Here is a 24,520-nt window from a genome sequence, read left to right on the forward strand (position 1 = left end):
CACTTGAGACATCAAGAAACATGAAACATAAGAGAACTGTGAACATGTAAATGTATATTTAAATTAAGTAAATATTTTAGCCTGGAGGGGTTCAGCTAACAAAAATCTCCTCAATACAGGTATTCTATAGCTTTCTAGAGTTTTGGTCCTTAATAAAAGGTTTCCCTCATAATAAAGGCCTAAACATTTCTTAACCAAGAAAATGCTAAGAAGCTTATATGATCATTCCACTCTAAAAGTAATTATATTAGTTATTAATTACAGTGTTTTTACTGATTCACATGTCATCTTACACATAAAAACAACACGTACACATAAATGCACTTACCATCTGAAATTTTATTTATTTTTTCCATAAAAATTTATAATATTGGAAAAATATAGAACATATTTTTACATTTATCTCAAGTATAGAGACTCCTATTTAAATATCACAGTAAAGTTGGAATCATATGAACATTTTTAATTTGCAAATAAATCAAAGCAATTTTATATTCCGATTGTTCCCCTCTGGTCACACACACATACAAAAATCAAATGTCTCAAAATTATTGCGAAAACAAATATAATTCCTTTACCATCAAAAACAATATGGAGTGTTTACATCATTTCAACTCTGATTCAATAAGTCACACTGTTCACGTTACAAACTCTAGAGAGTGTCATATATACACAAATCAACACAACATGTCCTGTGGATGTTTGATCATCTATACGGCTTTAAACCTTTCAGTCATGATAAGCCTGAATCTGTCCATTGGTCTGCATCTGGCCGGTCTGTACAAGCCTGTAAAAAAATTTTCAAGTTCAAAAATGTTCAGGAACAAAATTCAAACATAAAAGAACTGGTCACTGAAAAACCCATACTGATATTTTGAACTTTGAGCTTTAATACATCTAAGATATTGTGCTATTATTGAATTTTATTAATGCAAGTACTTGAATACTTGAATATTGGTTGTTTTAAACCCCGGAACCTCAGTGCCATTCTAAAATGACAAACTCACAATTTAAAAATAATTTTAGTTCACAATGAAGCAAACAGCTTTGGCTATGGATGCTCATTTAAAAAATGTTTTAACCTCTAACCTTTCACTGATGACATCACCCAGGAAGTGACATCATCTTGGAGGAGAAACGGCAGCACAAACTTAAGTGTTATCAATGGATTTGATGAATTCTGTGATGGTTTTAGTCTCTAAACATTTCATCTTGTTTGGAAAATGTACAGATTAATTTTAAAAGATGGTTATGCTATGAATATGAACCAAGTTGATGCTTATATAAGCAAACAACTTTTGCTCATTATGAACATCTGTGCATTTTCTTGTTTTATTATTTATTCAATTAAAATTGTAATGTTAGAATCTGTCTGACCTCAGAAGTGAATCAGATTTTGTGTCTTTTAAAGAGCTTTTTAAAATTTAAAATAGTTTAAATCATTTAATAAGAATTTCAAGAAAAACAAGCTTTCAGTGACGGGGCATTGAGCATGTTACAACATCAACAATACAGCATATTTAGTAGTTATTTTGTATGTTGTTGATGAAAAATTGTAATTTCCCAGGAGGATCTGAAGGCAGCATGTTTGGTACATACAGTAGAGAAACAGCTAATAACAGCAAAACAGTTTCATGGCAAGAAGGAAAATATTTCTGTTTTTCTATTTTAGTATTTATATTTTAAATAATGGCTTGTCTACGGCAGGTATAATAAAACCTTCGTACTTTCATGGAGTTGATATTGCGATATATTGGTGCAGGCGGCTGGTGAGGCTTAATCACAAATACACACACACACACACACTGACAGTCAAACTGCTCTTAAATAATAACAAACATAAACATAACCTGATTTATATCATAGAAAAATAAAGATGAAAAACTATATCATATTTTCAACATTGGCACTTCTGAAAATCAAGATTGGTGCATCGCAGCAGCATAAACTCCAGCATAATACAGATGCCTGTGCATCAGAGACCATGAAACTCACCAAACCTCAGAGATGACAGATCTCATATTTCACTCCAAAAATCCAAGGAAAGAAATAAGGAACTGTGTTTTGCATAAAGAAAACAAAGCTTTTGTATTAAATGAAGAAGCTTTGCATTGGGAATGTTTTCAATTATTATTTAGGATATAATATGTTTGACTGTAATGAAAATAGTCACAATGTCATCTAATGCAAAATGTAATTTCTTCTGTTGTTTGGGGTGAAATGTGACGTGGACATGTTTTTGGATGCAAAAGCATCAGAGATGATGAATCTTAAATTGTTCAGTTCATATTTAACCCACAGAAAATCAATTCCAAATGATATTTTGCATAAAGTAAAAACAGTCAATTAGCAGTCAGTATAAAAAAACAGTCAATTTTATGCATTTCTTTTTTTCTTTCTTTTGATTTTTGGAGTGAAGTGTGACCCTAAAACGAGCCGCAACCTGCTCAGCTCATATTTCACCTCCAAAGGCAAAGAAAATAAATATATATTTTATTAATTTATTTGTTTGCATAAAGAAAATCAAGCTTATTTTGTAGATCACATGGATATTTTTAATTGTGCTATTTTTCAATAAAAAAATTATAGCTTAGTTTAATATGTTTAACTGTCAGGAAAATTAATGTAAACTTGTAAAACCATAAAATTTTCCTAAAGCAAATTTTCTTTTCTTGTTTTTTGGGGGTGAAATGTGACCTAGACATGTTTTCAGATGAACAAGCATCAGAAGTGATGACTCTCAACCTGCTCAAGTTCAGATTTCATCCCAAAAATCAAAGAAAATAAGTATTTATTTTTAACATAAATTGGCAATTTTTTAAGGATTTTTTTTATTTTTTTCCACATTTAAATTATGCAAATTTATGTCAGGGAAACAATGTCAAAGTAAAAACAGTCAATCTTGTAACCACGAAGTATATAATTTAATTTCCTGTTTTGTCTTCTGATTTTAGGGTGAAATAGGCTATGATCTGGACACCTGGTTTCGTGAGATTCACTCAAAGTTACAATTCCTCAATAAAACAAACAAACAAACGAACATTAAATTCAAGTTTAACGGCAGCCAGTCAGGATTGTGCGGTTGCTTCAGGTAAAGGATTTACCGTTTAAGGGCCAGATTTACTAACAGCTTATGTCAGCGTAAACCGTCTTTTGGCGTTAAATTATTACTGTCAGGACGGGCAGTGAAGAATTCTTTTTCAAGTTATTTTTGTATCTGACCTTACTGAATACGCATTTGTAGGAGTTTCCCTTTCAAATGCAAATTTTATGTGAGGAGAGTATTCAAATGAATCACTCAACACGATTTAGCTACAAACATTTGCTCTCATCAAATTACTGGTATTTGCGCCATTATTTATGGATGTAAGTCAGGCGGTAATTTGCGCTGCTCTTGGTAGATTGTACTGGTCATTATGGAAATTTTCTGACTGTGTCTGTGATCTTTACTGTGCACATTGTTAGTAAATCACTCGCCGAGTTTTTCCATCCCATCGGCACTTTTATGGAATTGCACTCTAATCTGGCCCTTAAACGGTTGTCGGTGGTTCACGCGGAGATGAGGCGGGCCACTCCTCTGTGCACTTGCGCTTGAACGGGCCCGTACTCCACACGCTCCCCGTCCACCGTCATGACGCCCGCTGCGCTCAGCGGCTCCAGCCTCAGTGCTCGCGCGCGCCGGTACACCAGGTGTGCGCAGCCGCAGTCCAGGTGCGTCCCACTCTGCATGGCCCGGAAGAGCCGCAGCAGCGCCGCGCGCGAGATTCCCGCCGTCACATAGAACAGGTGGATGAGCCCGTCGTCGGTGCGGGCGTCCGGAGCCGCCAGCAGATCCTCGCTCAGGTGTGACTGGAACATGGCGAGCACCAGAACGAACTCCCGCTCCTCCACCAGCGTCCAGTCCCGTGGGACGGGCTGCTCCAGCGGGGCGAGCAGATGGTCGGGCAGCCGGCTGTCGGAGGGGGAAAAGCTCGCGGAGTCCGATCCACACTCGTTTTCGGCTGGCAGGAAGGCCAGTTTTCCCTGATAGATCCGTAAGGAGGCCAGGCGCAGCAGTGTGCCGAGGATGAAGCGCAGCGCTCCGATCTGACGGAACTGCTCGCTCTCGATGTCCACGTCGGCCACGAAGCCCCAGGCCAGAGACAGGAAGGAGAAGAGACGTGCGCCGGACGACAGACGGATGGAGATCAGGTCCAGTTTAGACACCAGACCCTTACAGAGCAAAAAGCCACAGCTGGTCAGCAGATCTTCACCCCACACCGGAGACGCTCTGCAGAGAACAAGCAAACACCAAAATCAGAGATTACTGTTTACTGGATGGACAAATATAAGGTTAAAAGGACCGTAAAATAAAGCATGCATCATTTTGCAAACAGCAAAATGAACCTTGTAGGCCTATGATTAGTTGTTTATAAAAAATCATCTCCATAACAGTAACAGTACAATTTAGTACATTTAGTCCAATACTATTATAGTAGGGTACATAGGCTATTAATATTTTAAAAAAGTATAGTGTTGTGTTGCTGTCTATGGGAGGCTCTTTCATCAGAGATATCTTAAGTTGTGTTTTGAAGATGAACGGAGGTCTTACGGGTTTGGAACAACATGAGGGTGAGTCATTAATGACAGAATTTTCATTTAATCAAATGATTGTTTGAGCACGTTGGGTCTCTCTCACCGCCAGTAGGAGGCGCTTGTGCTTCATTAATAAAAAATCCAACGGCCACACTCTGAATGTGAGCGGTTATTTTGAGCTGAATTGCGCTGGTGTTCAATCATTTCTCGGGTACGTCCAGCCCTGATGAATGTCTGCTTCATCTTCATGAATAGAAATGAGTCTATTAATGAGGTTAAAGTCAGCGTTTTTCTGCAGAGATCGCCGAGCTCGAGTGTTTCATGAACTGACTGTTACCGCCTGCTCTAGTCACCTGAAAACACCCCTCTCTGATCCGATGTAAGTCATTAGTGAGTCATTAATGCATTCTTTTGTTTTTCTCTCTCAGCAGAGCCAAACTTTTATTCTTTAGTTCAAAGAAATGCTGAGTTTAAACCCTCAGAGATTCAGCTCTCAGAAACACACGCTAATGACTCTCGGTAATGACTGCTTACATCGCAAACTTTAAATTGAACATCTAAACGAAACAGCAACAGTTGAGTTTAATGGAGATTACTAAACCACATGAGGTCTGACCTATTCTGTATGAACACTGACTCTAGATCAGAGATTCAGAAAACACATGCTTTCTGAAAACCACATGCTCCAGACAGATTGGCTGGCTTTACTTTATCTCAAGGAGTTGATTCAGTTTGTATAGGTCCACTGGGAAACTCTCCCGAAGAACCACGTTGCAGTTTTTATGGCATCGAATCATATTTTAATGCGTTCTGTTCAAGACATTCAATGATGAATGAAAGAGATATCCAACAGAAATGCACAATATATATTAGAGATGTTTTGTTGTTTTTTGGTCTTGGATATTTAACTGTGGATGCTTATTTCCCTTATCTTGACATTTAGATTATTTTCTAAACTAAAATTCAAAACACTAGCAAATTAATAAGACACATGTCATTTTTAGAGAATTTAAAAAAAGAATAAAAATGTGTGCATTAATGTACATGGATTCAAAATTAAGAAAATTAAAAAAAAAAAAAAAAAAATATATATATATATATATAATATATATATATATATATATATATATATATATATTTTTTTTTTTTTTTTTTTGGTTTGAAAATTAAGAAAATTTTAATTTTATTTTTAATTAATAGATAAATTTATTTATTTTTTTTAATTAATAGGTTAAATTTTTTTTTTTTGATTTATGTATTAATTATTAAGGAACTGTATTACTGGCCATAACTTTATTTGTCTGAATTTGAATACTAAATTTCCTAAAATGTAAATTGAATTACTAAAATTATTTTAAATAAATAATTTGTTAAAATAATTCAATATTTAAATGAAAGCTTTTAGTGTTTTGTTTATCATTTGCCATAGATTACTGGCATTGGAATTTTAATATCAGATTTCATAAAACTAAATTATTAAATTTCAAATTGAATTAGATAATTCATTTAAATGAATGAAATTAAAAAAGTTTAGTTTTTAGTCTTTTATTTTAAAAGTGTATACAAAATAACATAATTTTACAATTGGCCATAACTTATTAGTATTGGCCAGAGATTTAATATTGGATTTGATACAATTTAAATACATTAATTTAATTCGATTCATTCATTTAAATAATAATAATAATAATATATTTTCTTATTGGCCATAATTTATTGCCATTGGACAGAACTGGCTTTCATATTTACTGGTCTCTAAACATCATGTAAAGAAACTAAATCCGGTTGGTCTCTTCACATGTCAATCAGACGGTGTGGTGGGCGGTTCTTGTCACTCTGATTGGCTCACCGTGTGTAGTGATGGACAGACGCAGCCAGTGCATTTCCTGAACCTCCGGGCAGGATTCCCAGAGGAGTCTGGATGGCCTTTTCCCAATCCTGCCTCTCCATTAGACCGTTCACTACCTAAAACACACACACACACACACACACACACACACACACACACACACACACACACACACACACTTACGTGAGCTGAATGCCCAACACACACACACACACACAGAGATGGACACAAGCGACCTGCACACACCTCAAACAGCAGTCCGTCTCCAGACAGAATGACCAGAGCGTCCCACTGCGTCAGGTCAGCGCTCCGCACCAGATCCCGCGCGTGATTCTGACGCTCTGTAAGATCACAGATAACTGTCCCGTGAGTCCTTAGCACATTCTCTCTGATACAATAAACTCTACTATTAGATCCTAACAAGTGCTGACACACCTGCTGAGAGAGATCTGATAGCATCGCATTCAGCTACACTCAGTGGTTATGTTACTATCATTGATATGCTGTTGTACTTTTTATTACTATTTTGAATTAGATTTATTTTTTATAAATTTTTTGTTTTTATTTTAAAGTTTTGCAACTTTTATTCATTCATTCATATTTATCTTACATATGTCTATTTAGTTTATATTATGTTTATTTCTGATTTAGTTAGTTTGGTACATCAGGTTAAACTAAATCAACAGTAAATACATTTATAATGTTACAAAAGATTTCTATTTCAAACAAATGACGTTCTTTGGGACTTTGTATTCGTCAAAGAATCCCAAAAAACAAAATGTGTCAAGAAAATTCTGAAAAAATAATATGGAAATATTGGGCAGCACAACTGTTTTCAACACTGATAATAATCAGAAATGTTTCTTGAGCAGCAACACTGAAGACTGGAGTAATGATGCTGAAAGTTCAGCTTTACATCACAGAAATAAAAAACATTCACATAGAAACTGTAATAATATTTCACTGTTTTACTGTATTTTTGATCAAAAAAATACAGCCTTGGTGAGCAGAAGAGACTTCTATCAAAAACATTAGCCCCCAAACTTTTGAACAATATGTAGTTGTTTACTCAACCTGATATTGAACATAATTGGCTCTTATGACAGATCGCTTGTGATATTGCTTATTTGTAAGCTGCGCAAGGCAACAACTAAATGAATGAATGTAAATAATTTAGTCAGATGCAGCAGAGCACAAGAAAAATGCACAAAACTCCTATTAAAGTGTCACAGTCTGAACTGTATGAAGTTTAAATCCTGAGAGTGTGTGTGTGTGTGTGTGTGTGTGTGTGTGTGTGTGTGTGTGTGTGTGTGTGTGTGTGTGTGTGTGTGTGTGTGTGTGTGTGTGTGTGTGTGTGTGTTTGTGTGTGTGTGTGGCAGAAGTGAAGATTCATAGTGACTGATTCAGCAGAAATGCCTAAAGCTGAGATCGCACTTCACACTCACACACACACACACACACACACACACACTCATTGGCTTCAGTGTGGATGTGGTGTGGAGTGTTAACAGAGGGAGACGGGTCACAGGCAGAAAAAAAATTATTTATCTGTCCCATCATCCATCCACCATCCCTCATCCATCATTTCATCGATCCTTCTTTACATCTATCTATTGTTGGAATCACTTTCAGAATGATTTTTTTTCCAGCTGATGAACAATAAAAATATTGACAGCCAATCAGAATCAGTCCTGCTATAACGAGCTCAAGAATTTAAAGCGGCAGACGAACGCGCTTAGAATAAACAGACGATATCGTTCGCTGGTGTGGATGCTAATTTCGTTATCTTTATAGTTATCTTTGTAGTTATTGTTTTTGGTGTGAATGGGCCTTGAATCATGCACATCTGATGTGCAGATACACGTCTAATGACACAAACACACACTCTGAACATTCACTGATGGATGTATAAACAGACCCATCACACACACACAGATGCGATCAGTCGTCATCAGTCAGATGTGAGTGTGTTCATGCTCTGACAGTGAAGCTCTTCATCTGCTTTCTGACTAATCATGAGATTTCTGAATGAAGCTGCCAGCTCTATATAGTGAGACGGGAACTTGTGTTTTATGAGTATATAGACTCTGATGATGATGAACTAGAACTAGATCGACTTTGTCATGGTGGAGCCCCAGTCTGAGGAAAAATATGTTGCAAGATAATTAAAGTAACTTAATTAGCTAGTATCCAGAAAAGCACACCAGGTTAGGGATAGTTGAGTCCAAATTGATAAATGTGTCAACATTTACTTATATTATTGACTTTTTCAGTCTGCAGAACACAAAAGAACATACTTTGAAGAATGCTGGGAACCTAACAACTTTGGACCCCATTAACTTTCACGATATGGATTTTTTTAATATGTTTTCTAGAAGATAGAAAGAGTGTTTTGGAACAACATGAAGATTAGTAAATGATTTCATTTTTTTTTGGCAAAACTATCTCTTAAGACTTGACACATGAAATATATAGAAGCATTTTCAATAAAGAGAGAAAATCATCTAACGCAATTAACAAGCTGAAACTGTTCAGAGAGCGTCTGTGGTGTGTGTGTGTTTTACACACCTGTGATGAAGAGTGTGTGCGGTATATCTGCCTCGGTGAGCATCCTCTGAACGTGGCCATTATAAAGAGCCATTGCTTGGCCCCGCCCACTCTGAGGATTGACCAATACCATCACGCCACACGGTCGACGAACCTCAGAGAACAACACACCTGACACGGAGAGAGAGAGAGAGAGAGAATAACATTTACATACAGGATAAAAATCAGATAAATGAACGTTTTGTGTTTGAGTACAGGAAACATTCAAAATAAAAAAAGAAAATTATAAAATAAAAAAAATCAGAAAAATACAAATACATAATAATATTTATTATTATAAATAATAAAATATTAAATATAAAATATAATTTTAGTATAAGAATAATAAATTAATAAATTCGATTATAGATTTTTAATTTATATTATAATAATATTTATAAAAAAACATTATAAAAAAAAAAAAAATGAAGATCGATTATAAAAATATATTTATAATAAAACAATACAAACATTATAAAATAGATTGAAATAACCATTATAAAAAAAAAAAAAATGAAGATAAAATAGATTGTCTGAAATAAAATTTCAAATAATAATAACATTTTAGGTATGTAACGATTAACTGCGAGCCAGTTGAAAATCGATTCAAATATGTGACGGTTCAAATCGGTTGAGATGCTAAACAAATCGCGATTCAGTTAAGGGTAGGAGTTAATATGAAGACATGTCTGAGGGGAACTTACTGTCATTAGAAATGTTTAGATGGTGTTTTTTCTTTTCATCTTGCCTCTGTATAATGCATATTAAAGTTCATAAGTGCAGCGCTGCTTTCTTTACAGCGGTAACCAAGGAAAGGCTTTAAGCGCCACCTGCTGGCAGAAAGTGAATCTGCGTCTCATTCTGCTCGTCTGCTGTTTCTGTTTCATGCAGATATTATGTACTGTTTCACAAAACTGAAGTCAAACCATTCTGTTTATGCTTCAAAATTTTATAAATGATACAATCTAATTTAGATTAAAAACTGCTCATGTTGCATGTATGCAGCATCTTTGTTTGGATCATGATTAAAATGCAGTGGTTGCCTCTAATTTTAAATGGAAATAGCACAGACAAAGCCTTATTTTGTTTATATGAAAAGATTTATTTTATTTGTGTTACTTATTTATTTGATTTGGGGCTTGTTTTAAAATTTCAATTTAGTTTTGTTATTTACATTAACATTATATTTAAATTTTGTCATTTAGCAGACGCTTTTATCTAAAGCTACTTACAAATGAGGACAATAGAAGCAATCAAAACCAACAAAAGAGCAATGATATATAAGTGCTATATTAGTATATTATTATAGTTATATTATAATTTCACAAAGAAATGTACAGCATTTTGTCCAAGCAACAATAAAAGGACACATTTAATTCATAATTTGTCTTAAATACCATATTGTTTAATAAAATATCAATTAAACAATAAATAAAATAAATGTGAGTATCTGATGATATATTTAATTGGTAAAGTCATTAAAATATGTGCATAATTCATGTTTTAACCATGTGATGTATTTCCTACTGAAGGTACTAAGCAAATAGTTATTGCTGCTCATTTTTACTCATAATTGGTGCTATTTATTATCTTTTAGATTACTGCATTGTATTTTTTTTTAAAAAATGCATTTATATAAAATTACAATGAAACAGTTTAATAAATAAGGTGTATATATATATATATATATATATATATATATATATAAATTATTTAATTTTTTCACATATATTTGTTATCTATTTTTATTATTTTATTTTGTTTTTTATTATTTTACTAATGCAATAAATCATGATTTTTCAGTCAGATTGTCCTGCTGAACTCAGTTTTCATCAGCTGCTGAAAGCATGATTTTAATTCTCTTTAAGAGGTTTTATGTTTAACAAATATCGTAAGAAAAGAGTGTGAGGCCTCGGGTGAGAACACAGCTAACAGATGGCAGCGCTAATGCTAAAAACTCCCAAACGGGACACAGACAGATGCGGGTTTGCCTTGATTCTGTGATGCATTAATCTGAGAGTGTTTCTGTGTGTTACAGGAGCTCAGGGTTTCTGGAATCATCCGGTTCAGCAGGACAGACTGGTTTCCTGGGGGGCGTTTACTCACGGGACGACTGACCCGGAAGACAGGTGACACGTTCAGAGCCCTGCGGCTATTTCAGGATGAAGACAGAGAAACACATGAAGGTCTCAAACAGGTCCTGGATCTTTACTCATGGCACAGTTTCACGACAACACAAATGATTCATGAGCACTGCTTCTGTAACTCATCCAAACTGACAATAATAACACAATAAAATGCAAAAAATAATATAGTTTGATTTAAAACCAACATTAATAAAAATAAATGTACATATTTTAACACAATTACATTAAATAATTTATAAAACTAAAAAAACGAGAAATAAAGAATATTACTGTATATTGTGATTCACAATAATAATACATTTAATCATCTATAAAAAGCAATGCTTTTAAAGACAATAAGCAGCTCAAAGTCTTTAGTTAAACTGATTTACTGCTCCGAGTCATTTAACGGTGATAAAATCACTGCAGTGCTTGACCTATTGCATTAGTAAATGATCTCTGCCACTTCCTGTGGACTGAGAGAGTTTCACATCCAGCAGCAGGAGCTTGTTTAAGCTGAGCTTCATCCGTAACCCAGAATCCTCTGGGGCAGAGGGCCGTAATGAGCTCCTGCGGGTGCCGCGTCACACGCATCAATGCCAGCGCTCAGAAACCCGCAAAACAACAGCCACATTCACTCGCTCCCGCTAGTATCAGCGCTTTCACAATGAGACTGATTAACATTCACCGGCAGATTCACACTGACACACTCTAATTAGCACCGGAGCCTCTGACAGGCCTGAAATTACAGCGCTTCCCTTCATAACAGCACAAACCTGCAGAGACTTTCAGCTTCACACAGGAACACCATCAAAACAGATCCGTTACAAACACTAGACAGCTGACTACTGAGGGAACGAAGCTGCAAAAATTACTCACATTCTGAGTTGATTTATTTATTTATACATTTCTTTCACAATACAATAAAAAATGAAAAACTATAATTATATTTTATTGTGTGATTGACATTAATTACATCATTATAATAATTTAATCACGTAAACAGCAATTCAATCTAAATATTTATTCATACTAGCACGTTCTGTTTTCATCCGAACTGATTAAATCAGGGACAATAAAACAGTAAAAAAAATAAAATAATAATAATAAAATATTTAAAATCTACCGGGCATTAATAGATTTAAACTAATTTGTTTTTGGAAAAATCTTTGATTGTTATATTATGCTTGACAACTATAAAAAATTATTGCATTTTTGCATAAAAGGATTTAAATAAAAAACAAATAAAATAAGTACATAATAAAATTAATTAAAATTTTAATAATGTTTTTCATTAATTAAATATATCTTTAAAGTTTATAGAAATAAAATAAATAAAGTAAAATAAAAATAATTAATAAAAATTTAAATGAAGTGACTAAAAAATAAATACATTTTTAATAAATGAATACATTATTAATGAATAAAATAATACAATATTAATAAATACAATATTAATAAATTATGTTTAGTAATACAATTAATATTAAATAGCATATTTTTTCTTCATAAATATTCTTAATGATTCATTAACATAATAACCATCCATATTTAATTAATTTGGTCAGATGGAGAGCCAAAATTGAAAAAAAAAGAAAGAAAAAAAAGAAGTCTTTTTGGCACAAAAAAAACCATGACAAACATTTCAAGTAGTCATCAGAAACAAATAAAATGATGTTGTTTTCCTTCATTTGGAGGTTAAATGTGATGAGCTATGGATCTGAGCTGTCTTGCACAAAGTTTAAAAGCTTAAACTGAAGTAATGGTTTTACATCCAAAACCAAAGAACCAAAAAGAGCATGTCTGCGATTCTACAAATAGACATCTATTTTTACTAAAAGAGAGAGAGAGAGAGATGAATGTGTGCTTCATTTCTCACACTGGTGGAGCTCTCAGCATCACAGCTGCTGAACTGTGAACATATGCTGAGGAGATACCGAGGTGTGTGTGTGTGTGTGTGTGTGTGTGTGTGTGTGTGTGTGTGTGTGTGTGTGTGTTTACACATCTGTGTGTGTGTGTGTGTGTGTGTGTTTACATATAACTATCCAAACACAAAACCACAAGTATCCAAAAACTTCTCTATGCATCTCACCAAACCTGTCAAAGGAGGACACATTTCACAACAAAACCAAACGAAAGGAAAACAGTCTGTATTTAGATGCATTCAATATGACATATTATGAAAATCTGATCTGAAGTGCTATAATCGGGTCCCAGGTGCATCTACCTACCCATGAAACATGAAAAAGGACAACGCAGTAACTTTGTTTTGGTAAGCCTTTTTCTGCAAGCTTGTGAGAAAAAAAAACAAAAAAAAAAACAGCGCTTCAGATTTCGCTCCGACTGTGACATAGAAAAAGGATCTCATTATAATGTTACCACCCCCTAATCTGCACATTTCCACCCATGGCACCATAATTTTGATTTTGCAGGTGATAATGGTGTACCAGCTCTTATGCCATGGTGAAAGTTTGAGCAAAACATCCTAACTGTTCTGTCTGTGGCTGCACATTGATTTATTTACTGTATATTGCTGCTGCCACACAGATCTAAAATAAACATGCGATTTACTTCCCAACAGTTTACCTTCACAGACATAACCAGCTGTTTTTGTAACTCGTGTGTGTTTTTAATGTAAACTTGAGTGTGAATGAGAACTTAGTTTAGTACTCACATGCTGTGACAGCCGTTTTCTGTCCATGTGCTTCAGATGTGTGTTCACAGAAAATATATCAGAAGTTTAAACTAATATGGTTTAAAACGCATGATTTAAGCACGATAAACATGATAATCAGAATCAAAACTGATGTTTTTTAGCAGATACAAGCTGTAATGATACAGCTCTATTCTGGAAAAGGGGGCGGGGAGCAGCAGCTCATTTGCATTTAAAGAGACAGGCACGAAAAACAGAGTGTTTCTGCTTCCACTCAAAACAGGCATTTTCAAAATGATATATAATAAATGATCTGTGCGTATTCTGAGCTGAAACTTCACAGACACATTCTGGGGACACCTGAGATATTACATTTTGTAAAAAGGGGCATAATATGTCTCCTTTAACATCTGTTTGCATTACAACATTATTTTCATTAGAGTGAAACACATTTTTTTTATTATTACAGTAATACAATATATATATATATATATATATATATACTATATATATACATATATTTATTTATTATATATTATATATATATATAATACTATATATATATATATATATATTCAACATTGATGATAATCAGAAATGACTGGAGTAATGATGAAAAAATTCAGCTTTACATCAGAGAAATAAATTGCATTTTAACATATATTTACTTAGAAAACACTGTATTTTTGATCAGTTAAATGCAGCCTTGGTGAGCAGAAGAGACTTCAAACTTTTGAGAAATAGTGTAACTGTATGTATATGAACGCTGTCACATTATGAAAGCTTAAGCAGCTCAGCAGCTCCATTCACTGTAGATGTAGCGTGTTTTTGCGTGTCCTTGTGTAATGAATGTCTTTGTGTGTCTGTGTGACCGCTGCGTGCCGACAAAACATCATTCAGCGGCTTAAACGGCTTTCTTTAGAGAAACGAGCACCAGAGTTATAGATAGATGAAGCAAGAAGGCCCTTCTTTGTGTTGAAGTCTCACTGACCTTGTTGTAAGAGATGGAGGCCGAGTAAAATAACTCTCATCCATCAACATCTGAAACTCCTGAAAACACATTCATCATGAAATATAAAGCTGGAGAGCTCAAACGCTGACGCTTGACTGGCACTGATAATTAGAGCCTCCAAACCAGAGACATTAAACCTCAGCTCATTAATCAAACGATTATTTGAATAATAATCATGTGGAACATAATTAAGCAATCATGTGGATTAATGCATGTGTCATCACTGTGATTATATGTGTGTGTGTGTGTGTGTGTGTGTGTGTGTGTGTGTGTGTGTGTGTGTGTGTGTGTGTGTGTGTGTGTGTGTGTGTGTGTGCGTGTGTGTGTGTGTGTGTAATGCATCATTAAGCTGCATCAAATCAATGTCAGCAAAAAATAAATAAATAAATAAATAAATAAATAAATACACTAAAATAGTCTATATGGCTGATTTACTTTAAAGTGAAAATGAAATGTAAATAAAATAATTCTAAATATAAATAAGTAAATAAATAAATAAATTGCTTTTTAAATCAAATTATATAATTTTAAATAGAAATGCATTTTAACAATGTAAATCAAAGAGTATAATTTTAAATATAAATACATTTATAAATGTAAATAAATAAAATAATTTTAAATATAAATTAATATATTTTAAAAGATGTAAATAAATTGTTTTAAATTTAAAATGTAAATAAATTAAATACATTAAACATTTTAAATGAAAAATCCAAATTAATTAAAGAAAATTGAAATAAATAAAATAAACACATTAAAGTTTTAAATAATATATATATAAAATACATAATATATATAATATATATAAATATATATATTAGATTAAATATAAAAAAAAACATTACAAATATAAAATATAAAAAATATACATTGAAAATTTTAAATTAATTTTTTTTCTAAAAATATATGATTGAATAATTTTTAATTATTAATTTCATGATTGATAATTTTAAATATAAAATATAAAAATTAAATATTAAATAAAAGGCTTTTAAAATCATCATTAAAAAATCCAAAATAATATATTAAATATTATATTGTATATTGTGAGTGGCAACAATACATTTAATCATCTACAAAAAAATACAAAACTGTTTCATAAAGACAATAAGTCGGGTTTAAAACAATCACTATACCACATGAAAATGAAACGTTACTCCAGATTTTCTGCAGTAGATTGGTGACACACAGCTCATGTACAATAAATGATGGGCGGCGTGTTTTGGCTGAGGGGCTCATGGGAATGTGATCAGATGCGGCCTGACAGCATCATGACACTCAGAGGAAAGGTCAAGGGGTCAGAGGGCAGCGCAGATGAAACACTAGAGGCCCTTCAGGCTTTCACTGAAGATACAGATCCATACACACTCTGTGCTGGAGTCCCTGTGGAAATAACACAGAGATGTCTCCAGCATCAGCAGACGAGCCGTCTCTCTCTCTCTCTCTCTCTCTCTCTCTCTCTCTCTCTTTACATAGAAATTAATCTTCATCTTAAGCTAAATGTGTTTGGGTTCTGGTGTAATTATACTGTGTTGTGTTTTAATGAAAATGATTAGCAGCTGAGAGCTCAAGAGCTGCTGCTCAAATCACTGAATGTGAAAAGCCTATGGAAGTGATGTTTAATGTTCAGATGTTGTTTCACACACAGACAGGCTCATTTTCACTGTTTATCTGTTTAACAAACTGCCCGCTTACATGGGAAAAGACTGACTGACTGTGAAATGATGTACAATATATTATTTGCCTTATTTATAAATTTTTATTTTTTCTATTTTTCTATTTATTTTATTTTACTAAAAAAAAATCTTTTTTTTTTTGCTTCTTAATAATTTAAATGTATTTTAATTTAAATATTTAATTTATATATATATATATATATATATATATATATATATATATATATATATGGCTTTACTATCAAGCACAATATACAATATCATTTTAATTTTTTTATTTTATTTTTAAATAATTTTATTTAAATTTTTGAAAAAATGTACTTTGTAGATTTAAATTTTTATATATATATATATATATATATATATATATATATATATATATATATAATATATATATATATATATATATATTTGTGAATGACTTGTGAATATCAGTCCATCCAGAAGTTACTAATAATAATTAGGTTCTAATTATTTTTCATACACATAACTGTATACATACAGTTCTTGCTATTAGGTCCCTCAAATAAACACATATCTGCCGACGATATGATGTCACCTCGCAAACTTTAACAAATCCAATGTTTTTATCCTCGAAAGCATTCACAGTATCGACCCGGTTCCTCTTTAACATGACTTTGCTTCCACACAGACTGATAAATATCATTTGCACGCTCTTACTCCTGGAAAGTCCCATAAAATCATTCATTCAGCTCAGAGGTCTGCAGATCGTATTTCCAGTCCAGTGTGCAGTATGGATTCACTAACAGACCGTGGGCGGAGGATGGGAAATGGATCACAAAAAAACTAAATATTGACTGTTTAGATAAAAAAAAAAAAAAAAACATAAGTGGGCCTAAAATGATTAAATAATGTACAATACGCCCTCTTTAAATATCTCCCCTGAAGTACTGTAAACTTCTATGACAATAACACAATACAACACAAAGCCTCCCTCTATAAAAACAGCCCCAGATACCTGTTTACACTGCCGTCATCTATCGGTTTGAGCATCTCGGCTCTCAGAGATGAAGAATGAATCACGTTTTGCGTTTATTTTCTGGGCATCTTCACATGTGACTGTTCTCCATACAGGAGAGGCTCATTTAAAATACATGTATTCTGTTAAATAGTGTATTATCATCTGCTGCGGATCACACATGGTGGAACAAACTCATCAATTAAACATATGCTTGCAGTATGATTGAGCCTGTGAGCAGTAGATGGCAAGCTGTGCCCGCAGCGGTCCAGCACTGAATGTAAATATGGCCATAGTTTGGTGCTGTTAGTGGTATAGAAATTAAACACTTATCTTTAAAGACTATCAAGACATAGATTTACTTGAACTTGTTTACATATTACAGTAACTTAGTCAAGAGCTATTTACAATATCTAGAAAGCTCAGACACTGCTATCGTTGTCTTTAATTTTGTATAAATACCACTGTCTTGGGCTGCAGAAATACTCAAAGAACTATACAGAAATATAGAGATTACAACCATCATAAATATGCACATACGTAGATGAATATGCATTGTTATGAATTCTTTGATGTCTTTGCAGAGATATTTTGCCGCAAGGAGTTATTTGGTTTGGCTCATTCTTTTCATGATTGAGTGCACTGTGAGGACAAACAAACCTCTTACCAATGTGTTAAGGAAAAAGTTCACCCACAACGGAAAATTACTCAGCAGTGGATCCTCTGGAGTGAATGGGTGCCGTCAGAATGAGAGTCCAAACAGCTGATTAAAAACATAGAAAAAACAAAACCACAACACCAGTCCATCGGTTAACATCGTGTGAAGTGAAAAGCTGTGTGTATGAATGAAACAAATCCATAACTAAGATGTTTTTAACTTAGAAATAGTTGATTCTGACTAAAATACAAGTCCATAATCCATAATACTACTTCCTTCAGTTTAAGTGAATCAGGAGAGAAATCTGCACATATTAAGCACCATTTACAAGCCAAAACAGTCAAATATGTGGGTGGATTGTGATGTTAGAGACAACAGGGCATGGACTTTTTCACTACAGGAAGTATTATTATGGATTATGGACTCGGTTTTTTTGTTTGTTTGTTTTTTAACCATGCAAAGTAAAAAAAACATCTTGATGGTTTTGTTTCTTACAAACACACAGCTTTTCTCTTTTTTTTCTTCACAAGTCATTAAATGATGGACTGGAGTGGTGTGGATTATTGTGATGTTTTTATCAGCTGTTTGGACTCTCATTCTGACGGCACCCATTCACTGCAGAGGATCCACTGGCGAGCAAGTAATAAAATGATACATTTCTCCAAATCTGATGAAGAAACAAACTCATCTACATCTTAGACAGCCTGAGGATGAGTATTTGTTTAGCAAATTTTCATTTTATTTTTCATAAACACATTGGGGAGAGGTTTGTTTGTCCTCACGGTACCTCACTATTCCTCTAACTAGAATTCCGAGTTACCATGGTAACCTAGAATCATTTAAAACGACCTCATCATTCAGAACTTCCTCGTTCCTCAGTTCTAGAAGGCCAGATGTGTCTCGTCCTGATCAAATATCTGCTGGAACGAGCAGTCTGTGCCGTACGGAGTCTCCGGTGTGTGTTTCAGCTTTTTATAGCACAAACAGAGAAACTGTCATGAACGGCATCCGGCGAAACTTGCAGGAAGAGTCTGTCCTATTTTTATGTGATCAAAGATTTAAACAGCTGAATTGTTTATGCTTGACATAATTACAATATCTGTTGCCTAAATGATGCCAGAACAGTTTTGTCTTGTTGCATAAAACAACTAGATACTGTCTAAAGAAACCATAACAGTGATGATTGATTTTAAAACACCATTTGAAAAATTAGTTTAACCCTATAAAGCCAACTGTGTATTTGATACTCAAATTACTAGGCCTCTAAAACATGATCAGCATCATCAAAACAAATTCTGACAAACCTGTTGTTCACAAACTACATTCCATCTGTCATCTGATTAATAGTTTAGACCTTATTAGCAAGTAATTGTACAAACGTCTGGCTTCAGCTAGTGCTCCGTGTGTGTTTTTGCTGTAAAATCTTTTGAGAAGCGTTTGTTTCCAGAACCTTCACTTTCACTGTTCCTCAGTAAAAGGAATGATCGCTCCAAACCTTGCAAACATCTCAAACCTTTTGAGGAATGATTATTATCTCCAGGTATCACTGTATTGTATAGCATTACATGTTCTGAAGCTACATAGCTTTGTTTATAAAACTAAGCATTTAAATATCATTTTACAATTTTTTTCCTCCATATTCTCACTATACTATATGAGTCATAAAAGCCTGACTAATTAAATATGATACTCAACAAAAGACACACATGCAAAGATTTCTCTGGTGTAAAGGTTCAGTAAATTTTTCCACTAATGTTTCATGTCAGGCTTCACAGGGTTAAACCCCTCAGTGTTGGACATGAGGGTGGACAGATGGAGATGGACGTGTCCCATACGTCTGCGGGTGACACCTCATGTCCTCTCAGCATCTCTTCACATCTGAGCATCATCTCATGCACTGTAACTCATGAATTACACACAACAAGATCATGTCTGTCTCTATCAGATGTTAAACACACACACACACACTTCAGGTTTATAGCTAAGCAGTCCTGAACTACCACATACGTTACAGTAACGACTGTCATCCAGCAGGTCAGACTAGTTCAGGATGTCATCTAGCTCTCATATTCTCCTCCTGGCAAACTGTCACACCTCATCGTCACACACTGAACAGGTGAAGCCGCGTGTGAATGTAAGGAACAGGCATGTCACGCTGACACACAGAAAATATTCCCCACTGAATGATTACCGAGTTCACATACCGTTTGCATGGTATCACTGTATTTTCACTGTGCTTTTTATTAGTCACTGCTTCTAACAGCTAATACTGCTGGATATAGCCTGTTTACAGAAAGGACTGTGGTAGTACCATGGTACAGAGATGACAACACAAAATACAAACACTGAATGACTGACGTATTTATGCACCATGGCACTGACAACCTCAACATATCAAGATATATCTGCAAAAAAACATGGTATAGCATAATCTTCTTTTTAAAGAGTTGTCCCTACTGAAAAAAACAACAAAACAATAGAAATCATCACAGAATGTGGACTATAATGGGAATTTCACTGGTTTTAATGGAAACTGTAATGGACACTGTGGGTCTCTGGTAATTGGTCGCCTTCTATTAGTGGCTTGTTAAATCCAATAAATTCTAATGGCATATGTCCTAAAACTCATTACAGGAAACCATTTTTTTTAAGTTGATGGTTTGTTATGGTATTTGTAGTGGAAACCATTATTTCTGTAATGGTTTCTATTTTTATCTATTATTTATTTCGTAGCTGAGGTGTAATGTTTGTTGATGTTCTTGTTCCGAAGCGTTACCGAACGCGCTCATGAAGAAGACACCTTTCAGAAGACAAGTTTCACCTGTCTATTGAGTGAACGAGAGTTTGAGCTCCGTATTAAGTTGGTTTCTCACCGTGCGTGTGTTCCGGACGCCGCGCGGTGTTGATGGCGCGCGCCCACCGTTCCGCCTCGCGCAGGCTCGCGTCCTCATCGCTTCCCTCCGTACCGAGCCGAAAGCGCCGCTCGTCCCTTTGGCGCACCGGACCCGAGGCCATCCAGCGGCGCCGGTACGGGTAGAAATACAAGCAGAGCTGCGCGCCCTGCGCCTCGCCCCGGTGCGCGCGGCTCCCCAGGCAGTCGCGCAGGTCCAGGTGCTCCGGCGCTGAAGCGCAGCTGATCGTCTGGACCGTCAGGCAGCTGTCCGACAGAGTCAGCGCGACTGTGAGCCGCCCGGTGTCCTCTTCCGTGAACAAACCGTGCATGCGCGCGCCCGCGGCGGACCCGTTCCGCTGAGGCGCCGCGTCCGGTTCATCCATCCCGCGGCGGGACGATGCTGCAGTGAGTGCGTGCTGCCGCGGGACGCTCTTTAAACACATGTGCATCTGTGTGTGTGTGTGTGTGTGTGTGTGTGTGCTTGTGTGCGCGCGCGGGGGAGAGAGAGTTCATATCTCTCCCTAGTGACGGAAAAGCGGCATGACATTAAAATAACGGAGGCAAAGGGCGTGACCGTGACACTCGGACACTCCTGAGATGTGATTTAACTAACAAACGCTGTGTGAGGACTGTAATCTCTGAAGTTATACCATGACCATGTGTGAATGAATAAAACACTTTTACCTACCGTGGTACATATCCAAAAAAAAAAAGATTAATCAACATTATTATCTTTAACTATACCTAAAAAAAAAAAAAAAAAAACTTGGAAAAAAATTATTTAAACTAAATAAAATCCAATTTAAAACAACTAATTTAAAAAGGTGAGAAAATATGTTACTTGAAATAAAAAAATAAAAAAATAAAAAATAAAATAAAAAGAGAAATAAATAATAATAATAAAGATGATAGATAGTTTAAAAAATGACCAAAACATTTAAAATTATTTAAATTATAAAAAAAAAAAAAAATCAAGCTAACTAGAGTCCAAACTAAAAAACTAATTTACAATATTAATGAAACTATAACAGTATAACAGTGATGCTACAATAACACATATCCAATCAAAAACATCACAGTTACCATAATAGGCTACATATAAAAAATATTATGACATATCATGTCAATAAAAACACAGAATTACCATAGTATAATATATCTGCTCAGCTTTCTAAAATAATGTGGTTAATCACAGTTCTTTCATGATTCCAATATGCAAAAAAACAACAACAACAAAATATGAATAAGAACTGTGATTAACCACATTATTTTAGAAATCTGTGTTTAATATCCCTAGCCAAACCCAGGCCTGATTACTGCCAGACCTGCTAAATCAAGAAATCATTTAAACAGAACCTGTCTGACAAAGTGAAGCATGCTTCAAGAGCAACACGTCATGCCACGATCTAAAGAAACTCAAGAACAGATGAGAAACAAAATAGTTGACATGTATCAGTCTGGAAAGGGTTATAAAGCCATTTCTAAGACTTTGGGACTCCGGTGAACCACGGTCAGAGCCATTATCCACAAATGGAGAAAACTGGGAGCAGTGGTGAACCTTCCCAGGAGTGGCCGGCCGACCAAAATTACTAATTGATCAAAGTGAAGAGTGTATATATTTTATATTTTTACTGATACTCTAGTTTACACCAGTATAAAAACATTTTAATCACTCATTAAGTTTGGAGAGAAAAAGAGCAGGCTATACAAGGATCAAATTTCTAGTGCGCATGTGTCATTCGCAAATGTACATGCACGCTATCAAATGAAGTATTGAAAGGCTGTGCGTAAAAATAATGAAGTACGCTTTCAGCTCTACCCCCCAATTGTGTATTTAGAGGATGTGCGTGAAAGTTATGAAGTGAGGTTTTGGATGTACCCCCCAAAAAAATCTTATATTAATATAATGTGGTTTCAGCTCTACCCCCCAAAAAAATCTTATATTAATATAATGTAGGGTAGACTATAGTGAACTAAATATAGCTACAACACACAAAGAGAAAGAGATACTACAGATGTCACAAAGAGGTCTTTGAGACATACATGTTTTTACCAAATAAAAAGGTCACATTTTATTATTAGGTCATCCCTCTATTTGATGTGAGTATAAGTATTGGAACAGCTGAATTTAAGGCAGATGTAAAAGATTAAAAGCTCATATTTAGTTGCAGATCCCTTGCATGCGATCAGAGCAGTGAGTCTGCAACACATAGACATCAGCAGACTCTTGGTCTTATGCTTTGAAATGCTTTTTCCCCAGCACTTTTAATGCAGCCAATTCCAACTGTTTGCTTGTTGTTGGGGAGTTTGTGTCTTTAGTCTCTCTCTTCAGCTGATGAAATTAATGTTCAATCAGATTTAAATCTGGAGATTGATTTGGGCAATCTAAGACTTTACATTTCTTTGCCCTGATAAAGTCCTTGACTGAACTGGCAGGGTGTTTTGGGTCATTGTCCTGATCTAATATGAAGTGCTTTCTAATGAGTTTGGTGGCATTTTCTTGAATATTGGTAACAAAGATGATTTTGTACGTCTTCCAAATTAATTCTGCTGCTGCCATAATACATCAAGTCATCATTAAAATGAAGAGGTCCTGTTCTAGAGACAGCCATGCATGCCCATGCCATGACACCACCTCCACCAAGCTTTACAGATGAGGTTGTATGCCTAGGATCATTTGCAGTTCCCTTTTTTCTCCACACTTTTCTTTCCAATTACTTAGGTAAGGTTAATCTTTGTCTTATCAGTCCATCAACTCAGTTCCAAAACTCTACTGGCCCATCTTTGTGAAGAATCTTGCCTTTCTATTTTCGGTGCTGATCAGAGGTTTGCATCTTGCTGTGTAACTTCTGTAATTCTGTGTCAAATTTTCCTCCGGACTGTAGATGGACAGAGCATCACCCCAGCATTCTGGAGGTTGTTGGTGATTTTACAGACATGTATTTTAGGGTTAATTTTCACAGCTTTTATTATTCATCTGTCATCAGCTACTGTTGATTTTCTCAGCTGATCAGGTCGTCGTTGGTTTCTGATGTCGCCGGTAGTTTCCAAACTCTTGATTTCTCCATGCCCTTTGTTTTTCCTTTAGTTCTAATCGACTTCCTCTTTTCTTTTAGCATCCAAACTCTTGCTTTTCTTTCAGAGTCAGTTTCCTCGTCTTCATCCTGGTTTGTGTGTGTCATCATCGAATACAAGAGTTAGAATGCAGAAGCAATGGATATAACTGATAAGACACATCCCCTGCTTTTAATATCTGAAGAATTAATGCAACAGGACACAGCTGAACACTTAGAAAGGCCTGTGAGGCAACTGTTCCAATACTTATGCTCACATCAGATAGGGAGATGAAACTCTAAAAGTGCTGATCTTCTTAGCTGGTAAAACATCTTTGTGTTGAATCACCCAATAATAAAATGTGACATTCTGTAGTTTTGTCTCATATTCATCTTTAAATCATATTTACAGATTTCTTGACTCCACAGCAAACAGAACAAATCTGTCTTAACTGTTCCA

The 24,520-nt window shown here is 34.8% G+C and overlaps 1 protein-coding gene across 2 annotated transcripts; it reads right to left on the reverse strand.

The window, feature by feature from the left end:
* Positions 1-325: 325 nt before the first annotated feature.
* On the reverse strand, positions 326-21,627 carry LOC109101408 (sphingosine kinase 1-like). 2 transcript variants are annotated; one of them, XM_019114775.2, is made up of 5 exons: positions 20,988-21,627; positions 8,993-9,142; positions 6,671-6,765; positions 6,425-6,540; positions 326-4,270 (listed from the first exon to the last, which is right to left on the reverse strand). In XM_019114775.2, exons 1-5 carry the CDS (start codon positions 21,454-21,456, stop codon positions 3,550-3,552), a joined length of 1,551 nt encoding a protein of 516 aa, XP_018970320.2. In that variant the 5' UTR covers positions 21,457-21,627; the 3' UTR covers positions 326-3,549. The 2 variants fall into 2 exon arrangements, with proteins under 2 accessions (XP_018970320.2, XP_042575469.1); XM_042719535.1 differs by lacking the exon at positions 20,988-21,627 and adding an exon at positions 14,781-15,037.
* Between the last annotated feature and the right edge of the window lie 2,893 nt (positions 21,628-24,520).

The sequence above is a fragment of the Cyprinus carpio genome, chromosome B3 (assembly GCF_018340385.1).
Source record: "Cyprinus carpio isolate SPL01 chromosome B3, ASM1834038v1, whole genome shotgun sequence".
Classification (NCBI taxonomy): Eukaryota; Metazoa; Chordata; class Actinopteri; order Cypriniformes; family Cyprinidae; genus Cyprinus; species Cyprinus carpio.

Excerpts from the sequence above, each read along its gene's own strand:
- LOC109101408 (XM_019114775.2), bottom strand. The coding sequence starts at position 21,456 with ATGCACATGTGTTTAAAGAGCGTCCCGCGGCAGCACGCACTCACTGCA. Across the intron at positions 9,143-20,987 it reads GCGTCCGGAACACACGCACG|GTGTGTTGTTCTCTGAGGTT; the intron begins GTGAGAAACCAA and ends TCTCCGTGTCAG. Across the intron at positions 4,271-6,424 it reads TCTGTCCATCACTACACACG|AGCGTCTCCGGTGTGGGGTG; the intron begins GTGAGCCAATCA and ends TGTTCTCTGCAG.